Source organism: Henckelia pumila, chromosome 2 (genome assembly GCF_033568475.1).
Source record: "Henckelia pumila isolate YLH828 chromosome 2, ASM3356847v2, whole genome shotgun sequence".
NCBI lineage: Eukaryota > Viridiplantae > Streptophyta > Magnoliopsida > Lamiales > Gesneriaceae > Henckelia > Henckelia pumila.
The window spans coordinates 182,458,311-182,473,577 of record NC_133121.1 but is presented as its reverse complement, the minus strand read 5'-3'; the positions used below and the strand labels follow the sequence as shown (position 1 = coordinate 182,473,577).

The window sequence follows — 15,267 nt, the reverse complement described above, 5'->3', positions numbered from 1 at the left end:
TAGCTCTTGGTTTTGAATCTGAAGAGGAGTTAGATACTAATTATAAAACATAATTTGAAGAGAATCCTAAGAATATGGCTGAAGACGAGAATAACCGCACTTTGATGGAACTTCATCGACCATTGGTTGGAGGATAGGATCCAACATCATTCGCCCTGTAGTTCAGGCGAATACTTTTGAGTTGAAACCATCTATCATCCAGATGATTCAACTACAAGTCAGATTTGGAGGGTCGCTATCTGAGGATCCGAATGCTCATCTGGAACAAATTCCTGTCAATCTGTGACATCTTCAAATTCAATGGCGTGACTACTGATACTATTCGGCTAAGGCTATTTTCCTTTTCTCTACAAGGTAAAGCATTGGAGTGGCTTCGAGATTTACCAGCGGGATCTATTCTACATGAGATGGTCTAGTTGAAGTTTTCATGAACAAGTATTTCCCACCTGCTAAGGTTACACAACTGCAGAATGATGTCATATCTTTTAGGAAGAAGGATGGGGAATCACTGAATTCAGCATGGGCCAGATTAAAAAAGATGCTGAAAGTATATCCTAGCCACGGTCTCTCAATAGGACAACAAATTGAGACTTCCTACTATGGGGAGAATTCATCTATGCATTCTATGCTTGATGCAGCTGCCAATGGTAGCCTATATAGAAAAACTCCCACATCAACACTTGAAATCATATCAAATTTGATTGAAAGTAATGTTGGTTGTCAAGACAGCAAGTGAGAAAAGAAAGTTGGATTTCTTGAGATTGATGCTCTGACAGCAATTACATCAAAACTTGATGGACTGACCCATCAAGTGTCTCAACTGCAAGCTAATCAATCGACACCAGTAAAACAGGTGAATCAAGTCCAAGGAAGTACTGAGGCAGTTGGAGGATCAGCGAGTGGCATTCCATTCATGCCAGAATTATTTTTTGAAGGGCTGCCAGTTTTTGAAGGAGATTCAGTGAATTATATATGTAGGGAACCGAGGACAACAACGGTATAATCCATTCAATTTCTCATATAATCCAGGTTGGAGAAATCACCCAAATTTTAGGTGTAAACAGGCTGAAAATTTTGTCGAACCTCAATATTTTAATCCACCTCAGCAGCCTGCACATCAGAAACCACCACAGCAACCAGTTAAACCTCCACAAGGTGTTGAACCTTCTATGCCACCGGGTTTCAAACAATCTGAGAACAAGTCAAATCTTGAAGATATGCTTGAAAAATGCATAGCGAAGAATGAGATGAGATGGCAGAATCATGATGCTATGATGAAAAGAGTAAAAACTCAATAAGGACAATTGACGAACCAGTTCGCTACATGGGATCCAGGCTCACTACCTAGTGACATAGAAAAAGAATCCTAAGGGTGTCAATGCAGTCACAATAGCTGAACAAGTGAATAAGGAGGGTGTTGATGTTGAAAAATATGACAGGGAGAAAGAATCACTCAAGCAGAGAGGCGAGAACTCGAGGGAGAAAAGTAAGTCTCTAAACTCTAATGCTGATATTGATATAAATTCTCTCCATTTTCCTCAAAGAGCAAAGCAACTGCAACTTAATAATCAGTTTTTGAAATTTCTTGAGATTTTTAAGAAACTGCATATAAATATCTCATTTGCAGAAGCTTTAGCTCAAATGCCCTCATATGAAAAAATTTTAAAAGAAAATTTAACAAATAAAAGAAAATTGGTGGATTTTGAGGCAGTTTAGCTTTTGGAGGAATGTTCTGCAATTTTACAAAATAAATTACCTCCAAAGCTTAAGGATCCTGGTAGCTTCTCTATTTCTTGTACCATACGGAATTCATTTTTTAGCAAAGCTTTATGTGACCTTTGTGCAAACATTAATTTGATGTCATATTCATGTTTTGAGAAGCTAGGAATTGGTGAGATGAAACCAACTACAATTTCTCTACAGTTGGCTGACAGATCAACTAAATATCATAGGAGAATTGTAGAAGATGTCTTAGTGAAGGTTGATAAATTTATTTTTTCAGTGGACTTTGTAGTTCTGGATATGGAAGAGGATCATGAAATTCCTCTTATCTTAGGTACACCATTTTTAGGCACTAGGAAAGAACTGATTGATGTAAAATTTTGGCCCCAATTATATTGTTTACTCATACCAGGTCATATTTCATGACAATTTTTTTATTTACATTTTTTTTGACAAGAAACTTGTAATTTATTGAACTCGAAAAAAGTCTAACATTACAAGATTCATGCCAACTAGGAAAATTTCAGACACCCAAAAAAAAGGTATAGGAGAAGAAACAGAAAAAATAGCCAAATAGTGAGCGACTGAATTTGATGTTCTCCGGATATGAAAAAAAGAAAAAAAAACAATCCCAAGATCCACAATCAACTTATTAATCTCTGAAGCGCATAATCCCACATAGCTAAGATCACTATCTGACATTGTGACTACTTGCACTGCCAATAGTGAGTCTGAAGTAGCTATCACTTGTTTGAAATTTTTCTCTTAAATAATCTTGAGTCCTTCCTTAATGGCGAGCAAATCCCCCAACGTAATCGAACCAGGATTCGGTATAGATTGACCAAAAGCCAATAACGGCTGCCCCGCTTGGTTCCTTACTATTCCCCCAATACCACATCTATGATTATTTTCATGATAACTCACATCAACATCCAACCTAAGATGACCAAGAGATGGAGCCTCCCACTTAGTTGGCGATGAAACAGACTTCCCAACCCTTAAATTAGATGGGTCATTTATTGCCTGTTGGTAGTCATGCAACAACGCTTGGCCTGGATTTATAATATCATGCAGCACATTTCTGTCATAACTATGTAAGGCCCTACATCTCTCATTCCAAATACTCCAAGTTTGACAAGCAAATGCCTCCACTTGACTGTGGTCCCAATTGGCCATTATCCTCAAACAAACATCTTTCGTGTCTAGTCCCACAAACTGCTTTAGATCATTTCAGATTGCATTATTCTTCCAAAACCTCTTTGAGGCTGAGAAAAAGAACAAGGCATGGCAAGTTGTATACTCTGCCTTGTGACAAAGTGAGAAACAATATGATATCGGCACATGGTGGGAAGCAATATTAGTTTCAGTAGGAATTATGTTGTGAAAAATTCTCCAACAAAACACCCGAATCTTTGGTGGTATAGATAATGACCATACAAATCGCCACCAACCTTCCATCACAGAATTGTTCGGCTTATGTTCAACTGGTTTCTCAAGTCCGATCCCAACAGGATATCTGATTTGCACAGAATATTTATCCTTAGGATCTTTAAGGCCCGAAAATATTAAGTTATTAATTACGGAATTTGAGATTTATATTTCGGATTTGGGAAAATAGTAATTGGAGAATTTATGGAATTAGAGATTTAAATTTCGAGTCGAAAATATTTAATTTGAGAATTTTCAGATATTAAGATTTAAATTTCAGAATTCTTAAATTAAAAGAATAAAATATTTTAATTGAATATTTTGGAATTTAAGATTTAAATTGTGAGTTTCAGAAATTAAAAAGAATTAAATTAGAAGTAAAGAATTGAAGAAGGACCGGAATACAAATAGTAAGAAATTTAGGGACCAAAGTGCAATTTCCTATTGCAAGTGGAATACACTTGGACTATATATATTGTACTTCACATGTATATCATCATCTTTAGCCTTATTTCAGCAGAAAGTCGAGAGAGAGAGAGAGAGAGAGAGATTTCGTGGCCGATTCATTCATTTCAAATTAGATAGAAATTGATCCGCACGGTAGAATTCAAGATTGATCGTATATTTGCGATCACGGCTTTGAGTGCTACGTTTTGACGTAAGTTTCATTAAGATTTATCATGTTTGAATTTTAAGATGTTGTTAGAATTAAGATTTGATTGTATAAACGTGTTCTAGTATATACGATAATATCATATCTAAGTCGGATCGAGAAAAGATGGTCGTTTGAACATGTTTTTGATTTTTGGAAGTATTTTTGAATTTCTGAAAATATATGCTGCTGGATTTCGAGATTATGTTGATGAATTGATAAGGATATTGAGTTTAGATGGTATATATATTGATAAATATGCCTTTGGAATTTCCGTTTCGAAACTGTTACGCCGCCGGTTTTCATTTTGATAAGATTTCAGCTATAGATTGAACTTGGCAATGAATATCAGATTTGATAATGATATTAAGCATGTTGTATACTTCATTTCAATTGGAAATTGAATTTATCGAATTTGATTCGACGAGTTCGAGCCGTTTGAAGATTGAATCAGGAATGAAAGAAACAAAGAGCTTGCACTACCAAGATATATATGAGCAAAATTTTAAGAAGATTTGATAGACTTGTTGTTGTTCAAAGATTTGCTAGAGTTTCAGAGATTTGAATCAAGACAAAGGTATGATTCGACATTAGCCTCGATAGGTAGAATAACTCGAGAACATGGTGGTTTTCGAGTTTCTTAAATCACATACGTGCATGATTACTTGCTCTTGCTTGATCCTACATGATTTACTTGATCTACTTGACTTAGTTGATCTAATTTCTTGATAAATGAGTTTGTTTGATTAAACATGTGTTCCTTGCTTGAGATTGATGCTTATAGATTTTTATGAGTTGATTAAATGTGGTAGAATTCTTATAGAGCTAGAATGCATTCATATTGAGCCACAATTCTTTCAAAACCTTGAAAGCAGATTTGAAAAAAAGATAGTGGACGTTTGGATTTATATATGAGTGGCTAGGACACAAATTGAGTCCTATTGCCAGAGTTCCCAGTATAGTGTCCAAAGTCGAGGGAATAAGAGCTCGTCACCACCCCGATCGGGAGAGTAGGTGGGAGACTTGATTTGCTCTCTTTCCCGGGATCCCAAAGAGATGATTTTAGAATTGACTCTACAAGATTTGTACTCCCTTACCTTTCAACCCGCATTTGTATCTTTATGATTTTGATTATATATATGTGGAAGAAGTCCAACATGTAAGGGTATATAATTTGATATTCGAATATGCTTATAGAAGTTGTATGTATATCCTTCTAAAGATTTATTATAGCGGAAGACTAGACTGATATGTTTACATGCTTTATATACATGTCTTTCATAGGAGTTATCCAGCTGTTGCTTTGTTTGTATGTGTACATTGCATCAGGTTGGGTCAAGAGCGAGTCAAAGATGACTTGTATAGCTCGAGATTGAGATTTAGAAGTGGAGACTCGAGTTAAAAAGTATATTTTGTTGTCAAACTCATGTTCTTGAAGTCTTAGAATGGTTTGAGAACTTAGAACTAGACTTGAACTTGTTATTATATTGTAACTTGAAAACATGTATAAGATTCTTAAACTTTGAGATACATTTTCTACTTTGTTTCTTGTATATAGATCATCTTAGAATTGATTTGGGATCGTTAAATGTTGAAAACAAGTATAAAATGGTAAAGGATAGAAAAAGAAAAGATTTGAACCTTCTGGCCGAGCAGCTCTCACTCGAGCGCATGAATTGCCGCTCGAGCGAGGCTGTTTATTTTTTTGGGCAGAACTTGGCTCGCTCGAGCGGCAAGAAATTGCGGCTCGAGCGAGGTACTATTCACGAGAATTAAAAAAAATTATTCATTTAGCGACGTGTTTTCGCGTCGCCAATTGTAAGGTTTCGCGTTGCCAAATGTCCTGGAATATTTTTTTTATTTAAGCAAATTAATATTCAGATTGCATATTTCTAATTAATTATGCTTAAATTGTTTAGACTGAATGATTATTATAAATATGAGATTAGCACCCGAGGTCCCCATAGGATCAGAACTCCATAAACATTTATTTTCAACATGTCCACATGATAAGGAATAGAGAGAATATGAGTGACTATGTAGGGTTTGCACACATCCCTAATAAGAGCCTCATTCCATTGGGAGTTGGAAATCAGAGATTGTACCTCAGTACCAATTGGGAGATGAAAAATATAAGTATTAAGCTTCGAGCATAATGCATAATGTTGGAATCCATTTGTCTTGGAAGATATCCAATGAACGGCCATCACCAATCCGCCAACAAAGGCCCATTTCCAATAGATCCCTGCTCCATCTAAGCAATCTCCATATAAAGAAAGGATTGTTATCAAGCGGCGCATGCATAACATCCATATGCTTAAAATAACGAGCCTTCAAGACTTTGGCTAATAAAGAATTTGGGTTCTGAATAATCTTCCATTTCTGCTTTTCTAATAACTCTTTATTGAACATCTCCAACTTTCAAAATCCCATCCCACCAAGGAACTTGGGGAGACAAAGGAATCCCAAATTTTCCAGTGCGTTTTTCTCTTTTCATTATCTATTCCCCACCAAAAATCTGAACATTCTTTTTCAATTGAATCACAAGTCACTTTAGGAATTCGAAAACACGACATTGCATAAGTTGGGATGGCTTGCAACACTGATTTAATAAGGATCTCCTTCCCACCCACTGAAAATAGCTTACTACCCCATCCCTTTATCCTCCGAGATACCCGCTCTACTAGATATCCAAATGAGTTAAAGGAAGGGGAGGAACGTGTTACTAAGTGTCTTGTGGCTGGGTGGGGGAAACACTTTTATTTATAAATAGATATTTTGGTTATAGTGGTTTTGAGGGTTATAGTTATACTTTGTGAGCCCCTTGCATTGGCTTTACCACATTTTGGTACACAACAGATTGAGTGCAAAAATGAATCCGACTCATCAATTCGATTCGAATCCATCCAAAATCGAGTTAAATTTGAGGGTTTATCGGGTTCGAATCAATCTGACCCAAAAAAAGAGTTGGGTTATTAAAGTGGATTTTCCATAATAGTTGTGCTTTGTCAGCCCCTTGCATTAACCTCACCTTACTGCAGTCTGGTATCGTAAGTAAATCAATGAATTAATATTAATAATTTAATGAGGTTACATCGTGTAGGGCCATTTAAAATAATAGCCTTAAGTTGGATTTTATTTAAAATAATAGCCTTTGCAAAATTTTATTTTGGTAAATAGCCTTTAATAGTTTAAGGTGTGAAAAGTTACTTTGTGATTATTTCGAATCAAATGTCGAATCGGATTCGAAATCTGATTCACTTGATTCATCAAGTTAGTAAATATTTTCATCGTCTGATGAAAACTCGATTGTTTCAACTGGATAAAATTCAATAGTATATAATTCTTCTAAAAGTTTAACTTTGTTTTTCCTCTCGTTTTGTTTTGGACATTCATTTGCATAATGTCCTTCTACATTGCACAACCAACATGTGCAATTCTTTCCTTTTCCTTTTGGGCAAGGCGGTTTTTTGTTATCAAACTTTTTATAAAATTTTCTTCTATAAGGTTTTTTGAAGAAATTCTTTTTAAATTTCTTTTTTTTATATAAGGAATAAATTTTCTATTAAATGATTTATAAGGTTTATTAGATTTATTTTGTTTCTGTCGTTTTAAATGTTTATGTGGCATATTTGTTTTACAACCATATTTTTTTACTGTAAATTTTATTTTGTCACAACAAAGTTTATTGTTTTGTTTGTAGGATTTAGATATTCTTTTATTTAGCGTTACTTCATGGCATCTTTTTGTTATTATATATTTGATAAATTTAATAGCTCCTCCCAAAGTTTTAGCATAAGAGCTAGTTAAAAATTCATCTTTACTATTTATTGGAATATTAGGTATTTTATTAAAAATACTTAATTTATAATGTTTTTTTATCAGTATCTATTAGTTGATAATAATTTGTTTCATAATCACAGATAAATTCTTTTAGATAACATAAATTGGATAATTTAATATTATCTAAGATAAAAATTGCTCTGTTTTGTTCTATATTTTTTGCTACTAAATTAGCATCATTATTAGAAACTCCTAAAAATTCTTGGTATAGGGCATCAATAAATAGTTCAAAATACCTATGTCATGTCATTCCTTGGCGTAGATTAGTTATTACTAGGTTTTCAGCCCAAGTTCTTACTGCTCCTACCAAAGTCATTTTTATCATTCCATGAGTTAGTACTTGTATATTCTCACTATTATCCAATAATGGTGTTAATTGAATTCGTACCGATAATTCATTTGCCCAATGATCTATCCTTGATTTTTTTTTTCTTTTGCAATAGAACAGAATGTTTTGTTTTACAAATCGTATTGTTTTTTATTCTCTAAGAATATCTCTAACATCTTTATAGGTTCCAGAATATTGGTCTCTGTTATACTTAAAGTTTTCATTTGTGGTTCCACCACCACTACCTCCTACATTCATTCGTAGAGTTAATTGTGGTCTAGAATCGTCTTCTGATTCTGATTCTAAAATATTCATATCTCTAAATTGTTCTGATTCCTGATGAGAATGATACAGTTCTTCTGTATTTATTCTTATTTGCACATAATCAGATTGATCAGTTTCACTAAACATCTTCATATATATTTAGTTTTTCCATAAATAAGAGGATTTATATACCAGGATTCGATTTTGAATGGTTCTTCCTCTATTTTCCCTTTTCCTTTATCTTTTGGAAAAACTTCCTTTAGATAGCTTAATATTTCTTTGCTATGTTTTTCTTGTTCTATTATTAATCTGGTCGTAGAAAAATCAATATATTCTTTAAAATTTTTCTCTAATTCTTGTATTATTAGATTAATCTTATTAATTTTATTCTCTAACTCATCTAAATCTTTTTTTAATTTTATTAAGGATGTCATTACGATGAGGTTGATTCATTAACACTGGCTTGTTTAATTTTAATAATATTTTGGTTCATGGTTCCAATCTTTTCAAGAATATCTTCACCATTTCTAGAAAATGATAATGATCTTCTTGGTAAAGAATGTTTTGTTATTTTGAGGTCATTTGAACTCCATCTTTTACAGAGATTTATTTCTTCAATAAATGTCATTCGAGGATGTTCAATTCTCGTAATATTTTCAAACATTCTTTCAACAGAAATGGTTGGTTTCGTTGAAATTATTCCTGTTTGAGAACTATTACTCATTGCTACCGACAACATAGTTTATATTTATTGGATGGTTTTTTGTTAACATAAGATTATTTCTATAAAAGTAATAATCTAGTGTTAAAACATCATTTATGTTTTTATCAAAAAAAGATACTCCCTCCGTCCCATATATAATGTTGTTGAATCCGACATTTTGGTGATAACAAACAACAACTCATTGTATAGGAATGTGCTGCCAATTTTTTGTATTTCAGGAATCTACTACAACTCCTACCGCAACCGTCTAAACCCTTCAAGTTATCTACCGGAAGCTTGTCAACCGCCTTTGTCTCTCGACCGGTTGCAGTCACAAGCCTATCGACTGGTTATTCAAACCAGCAGAGGATAAATCTATCTACCGGTAGAATGCCAACTGCTTATCAAGATATCTCAAGACAAATACTTGAGACAAGACGTTCATTGCAAGATCTTTTATCAAAAAAAGAACCGGCGTATCAGAAGATCTGTTGACTCTTGCATCGAGACAACAGGTTGCACTAAAATGGCAAAAACGCATAATGGCTACAGATAAAGCATTCGACCGTTTATACCAGTTTTGGACCCTGGAAGTTGTCTGCATTTAAAGAAGTGTACAATCTTCATGCAGAATCATCAATGCATTTATGAAGCATTAAATGTGCATTCAATGCAGCATCAGAACGTTCAAAATAAAGACGTTGATGATTGACCTATATAAAGGAAATATTGCTCAAGAAGTGACAAGAAGACAAGCAACACGAAAAATCTCAATCAACTCAATCACTTGAATACTATCAGAAGTCCTCATCTGATATACTGAGGCAATACTTTAGCACACTTACAAGATCATTCACTTGCTGCTCAAATAAACCCTCGCCTACAGTTTACATATCTGATCTTCAAGGATCATCCTAGGGTTTCCAAGCCTCTCGACCGCTCTGCAGTTTGAGAAGCTCAACCGGACTGTATTCATTATTGAAGAGACTTGAAGCTACTCTGAAAGCTTCCACCAGTCTGATAAGAACTGAGAATCTTATCTGTGTAAATCTAGGAGTTTCGGATTAGGCATTGGATAAGTCCTAAGTCTGAAGTGGGTGTATTGCAAGACGTTGTAATAACCAAAGTCTTCTAGTGAATTCCTTCCTAAGTGGAAGAAGGGGAGACGTAGAAGGATTAAGCCTTCGAACTTTCATAAATCGTGCCTTAGTCTTTACTGCATATTTATCTTATATATTGCTCATACATCGTGTTATAAATTGCCTTTGCATCACTAAAACCTCTGAACTATTTCCGCACTATTTAAGTTGTTCAAACCGTTTTAGAAGTTGAGAAAACAGATCAAGTGAACTAAACTTCACTTGATCATTTTGAAAAGAAAGAAAATAAGTTTCAGAGTGTATTCACCCCCTCCTCTACCCTCTGAACCAATCCCAACAAGTGGTATCAGAGAGGGTTCCTTTCTCAACTGCTGATCTAAAGTTTTAAAATCATGACTTCTTTCAACAAAATTCCTATGTTTTCTAAAGAAGATTATGATGACTGGAAAATTCGCATGCAGGCACATCTTGCAGCACAGGACGATGACATGCTATATGTCATAACAGACGGTCCTATCAAAATCATGAAGGTCAACCCAGCTCTAACCGTTGGTGCAGGACAAATGATTGAGAAACCAAGAGCTGAGTGGACTACTGAGGACAAAAAGAAGGCCAATCTTGACAATGTGGCCCGGGACATCCTATACAAAACACTGGACAAGAACATGTTCAGCAAAATCAAGTCATGCTCCACAGCAAAGGAGATTTGGGAGAAGCTCACTCAGCTGTGTGAAGGAAATGACCAGACCAAGGAAAACAAGATCACCATGGCCATTCAAAAATATGACAATGCCAAAATGAAGCCATGGGAAACCATGGCTGAATTTGATTAACGGTTCAGTAGTATCATTTGTGATCTTATTGCTTTAGGAAAAACTTATACTAACCGTGAAATTGCTGTGAAGGTTATGAGAGCTTTGCCCAAAGAATGGGAGATCAAGACAGTGGCCATGAGGGAGTCAAAAGACTTAAGCAAAGTTGAACTGCATGATCTCTTTGCAGATCTCAATGCCTACGAGTTCGAGCTCAACATGAGGACAGAAGATGAACCATCTACCTCTCAACCAACTAAGGCCTTAACCTCAACGGTGATGCGTCCACCGGTCGAGGAAGCTCCAAAGAGATCAGCTGAGCAAATCAGCAACGAAGCCATGACACTCTTTGTCAAGAAATTTGGTAGATTTATGCGTAAAAACAATTCTAAATTTAAAAATTATCATAAATCGGACCATACAGACGATGGTTCTACTTGTTTTAACTGTGGCAAGCCAGGCCACTTCATTGCAGATTGCACCAAGCCTAAGAGCAATGATCAGAAGCAATTCTTCTAAAGAAGAAGGGGCAAGGAGGACAAGAGGACGTTTAGAAAAGGAAGAGACCAAAGGGTTCTAGTAGCAGACGAAAGCAAAAGCAAGTGGGCTGAGTCTGACTCTGACAACCCCAATACCGGAAGCTCTTCAGATGACAGCGATGATGAAAAGGTGGAATGCCTTATGGCTGACATCGAAGAAGAAGCTGAGGAGGTATTTGACTTTGGTTCACCTGAATTTACTCACAGTGATCTAGTTACTGCTTTACACGAAATGGCTAATGAATACAAAGCATTATCCAAGGAATTCGAGGAGGTAAAGGCAGAAAGAGCTGACCTAAAAGATAAGTCAAGCGAATCAAGCTGCATGAAGCGAAAAGAGCTTGATGGTCTTAAGGTCAAGCTAAGTCTGCTGGATACTGAGAATGACACCTTGAAAAGAGTGTTCCAAGCAACCTTGACTGAGAACAAAAAACTACTTGAAACAATTAAGGCTTGAAATAAATCTTCTGTAACCATTGACAAGATTCAAGAAATCCAAAGACCGGCACATGACTAAAACGGTCTAGGGTTTGGAACAAATGAACAGTCTATGGAATCTTGTATTCAGTCAAGCCTGGACAAAGGCAATCTTAACAAAATAAGATTTTTCAGGTCCAGCACGATATATGAACATGATGAGTGCAGCTTTGACAAAAATCAGAAAGTATCTAACGAACGAAGATCTAAGCATAGAGGGTTGGGATATGTGGATCCCCAGATCTCTAATCAAAGAGGAACTTGGATTAAACCAAAACCTAATGAAAGAAGAAAGTGAAACCAATCTAATTTCAAAAGGCCGTGGAATGAGTCTAACTACTCTAAGAGAAGATGGTCAAAGGAGAAGCCTTACCAGTACTTTAATTGCAGGCCAGTTCAAAAGAGGTACAGGCTAACTGATAAAGATCAAAAAGGCAAGCAGCACACAGCAACCTCACAAGCACACACATTTACTGCTTATCGACCGCACAGATTTCTGGACACACACACGGGCAAACCTGTAAGGGTGTTCCAGGTGTGGGTCCCGAAAGGGCAAATCCGACATGGACCCTACTAGATATGGGTACCAAAATTTCTTCACTTTTTGCAGGTACTAAAAGTCCAAACGGGCGAGAAGACCACTTCTATCAAGGACACTACCTGGTACCTAGATAGTGGTTGCTCATGGCACATGACAGGGAATCCAGAACTTCTAACAGAAGTTGTGCTGTGCAAAGGACCAAAGATCAGCTTTGGAGACAACTCCAAAGGTAAAGCCGTGGGTAAGGGTAAGATTATCCATGGTAACATCATTATTAAAGATGTGTTGCTTGTTGACAAACTGTGCTATAATTTGATAAGTATTAGTCAACTATGTGACAATGATCATTCGGTGGAGTTTCACAAACACACTTGCATCATCAAAAATGACAAAGGTGGGACTCTTATGACCGGTGTAAGAGACCTAAACACCTACAAGGTAAACTGGTCTTGCTCACATATTCTTCACCTACTTGTCTTACTGCTCATCATGATAAACATTGGTTGTGGCATAAGCGGTTAAATCATCTAAATTTTAAGTCCATCTCTAACTTGAGGAAGCATGATTTGGTTTCTGGTCTGCCTGAAGGAGATTTTATAAAAGACAAAGTTTGTCCTTCTTGTCAACTAGGAAAGCAGGTGAGAGCAACCTTTAAAAATAAAGGGTGTATGTCTTCTTCCAAATGCTTAGACTTACTTCACATGGACCTATTTGGTCCTATACCAGTAAGAAGCATAGGGGGAATGAGATATGCTCTTGTTGTTATAGATGACTTTTCTCGATTTACTTGGGTCATCTTTCTCTCTTCAAAAGATCAAACTGCACCTCACCTGATTAAGCTTTTTAAACGCTTGCAAAATGAACAATCTACTGTGATAGATAGAATCAGGAGTGATAGAGGGACTGAATTTTTAAACACCACTCTTATGACTTATCTAGATGATCAGGGAATCAAGCATGAGTTGTCAGCTGCTAGATCCCCACAGCAAAATGGGGTGGCTGAAAGAAGGAACCATACTTTAAAAGAAGCAGCCAGAACTATGATTGCTGATTCAAATGTTTCTCAAAGGCTTTGGGCAGAAGCAGTTAACACAGCTTGCTATACTCAAAACAGATCTATGATTAATAAACGATTTAACAAAACTCCATATGAGATCTGGAATGGCACAAAACCTGATATTTCATACTTCAAAATTTTTGGGTGCAAATGATTTATCCACAACAATGGCAAAAATCATTTGACAGCCTTCGATGCCAAAGCAGACGAAGGAACTTTTATTGGTTACTCAGCCGTTAGCAGAGCTTATCGAGTGTTCAATCAAAGATCACTAACGGTCGAGAAAACCATTCATGTTGTTTTTGATGAATCTACTCTTTGTACAGAACAAACTCAAGGGAGCATAAATGATCTGAGTCATAGACTGGAAAACACAAATCTACAGGAAGAGAGTTGTTAGAACCTAATGGGGGGGGATTTAGGTTCTATTGACAACTTTAGCAATTTAAAGCGATTATGCAAGTACGCAAGCGGAAGACTTAAGCAATAAAATAATAAGTGCGGTAAATAAATGCGTAATGTAAATAAAGCAGTAAAAGGGATAAGAGATGTTTATGGAAGTTCGACGATAAATCGTCTACGTCTCCCCTTCTTGGTTAAGTCGATTAACCAAGGATCCACTAGCACTTCGAACGTCTTGGCCTTGATGGCTCCAAGGATAGCCTTACAACTTGACACGATCACCGCGCCGATACAACTCAACACTCTTGGCCTTAAGGGCTCCAAGGATAGCCTCAACACTCGTAAAATACACTTGGCTTCACACACAAGTGTTTACAAAACCGAGCAACCAACTTACAAACTAACAACCCTCGATATTACAACCCCGAATACAACTCGATATGTGAATATATTTTGAACACTCAAAAGGGGCTACAAATTGCTCAACAAATGGCTTGAATGATGCTTGAGAGGATTGAGAGACTTGAAGATGTTGGGATGGATTGAATGGCCTCGGAATGCCTCCTTTTATAGCTGAAATTTTGGCATCGATCGAAACTTCCGATCCCTGCATCGGAGCTTCCGAAATTTGAATTCTGAGACACGCGGGTGTACAGGATCGGAACGTCCGATCCACTTCGGAGCTTCCGATCGGCGCAATAAATATGGTGTCGGGCAAAAGTCTTCCGGACAAGATTATCAGGCGGCCGTTCAGGATCGGAACGTCCGATCACGTTCGGTGCTTCCGATCGGCTTCACTTCGTTGCCTCCGATCTGCTTCCGAACATTATAATATTCCATAGAAAATGATCGGACCTTCCGATCATAGATCGGAGCTTCCGAACCTCTTCTTCGTAGCTTCCGTTCTGCATTCCGAACACTATAAAAATCCCTGAAATAGATCGGAGCTTCCGAACCATGATCGGAGCTTCCAATCCACCCTTAGCTTCCGAAGATGCTTCTGATCATGATCGTAGGTTCCGATCTCCAATCGGAGCGTCCGATCCCGTAGCAGTAAACTTCTTCGAATTTTGTTTCTGATCTTGAGTATGAATTTAGTCTTAATTCATCTTGAAAATTTTAACTCTGAAATAAGCTCAATGTAAATATTAATAACATTTTAACCTAGTTTTGTTAATCATCAAAACATAGAGAAATAAGACTTGTTAATGCATTAAAAACATTAATCTCATAATTCGAGATTTATATGCGTTTAAGGCGTAACAATCTCCCCCTTTTTGATGATCACAAAACTTGGTTAAAAACAGGAGATAAAATATACGATAATTATAAACAATTTTTTTATAAGCAACAGATTTTAACGGATAAACAAATTTTATCAGATAAACAAATTTTATCC

The 15,267-nt window shown here is 36.3% G+C and overlaps 1 protein-coding gene across 1 annotated transcript; it reads right to left on the bottom strand.

Annotated features, from left to right (window-relative positions):
• Window positions 1–2,487: 2,487 nt before the first annotated feature.
• On the bottom strand, window positions 2,488–2,898 carry LOC140879117 (uncharacterized). Its single transcript, XM_073282773.1, has one exon. It carries the CDS (start codon window positions 2,896–2,898, stop codon window positions 2,488–2,490), a length of 411 nt encoding a protein of 136 aa, XP_073138874.1.
• Between the last annotated feature and the right edge of the window lie 12,369 nt (window positions 2,899–15,267).

Excerpts from the sequence above, each read along its gene's own strand:
- LOC140879117 (XM_073282773.1), bottom strand. The coding sequence starts at position 2,898 with ATGGCCAATTGGGACCACAGTCAAGTGGAGGCATTTGCTTGTCAAACT.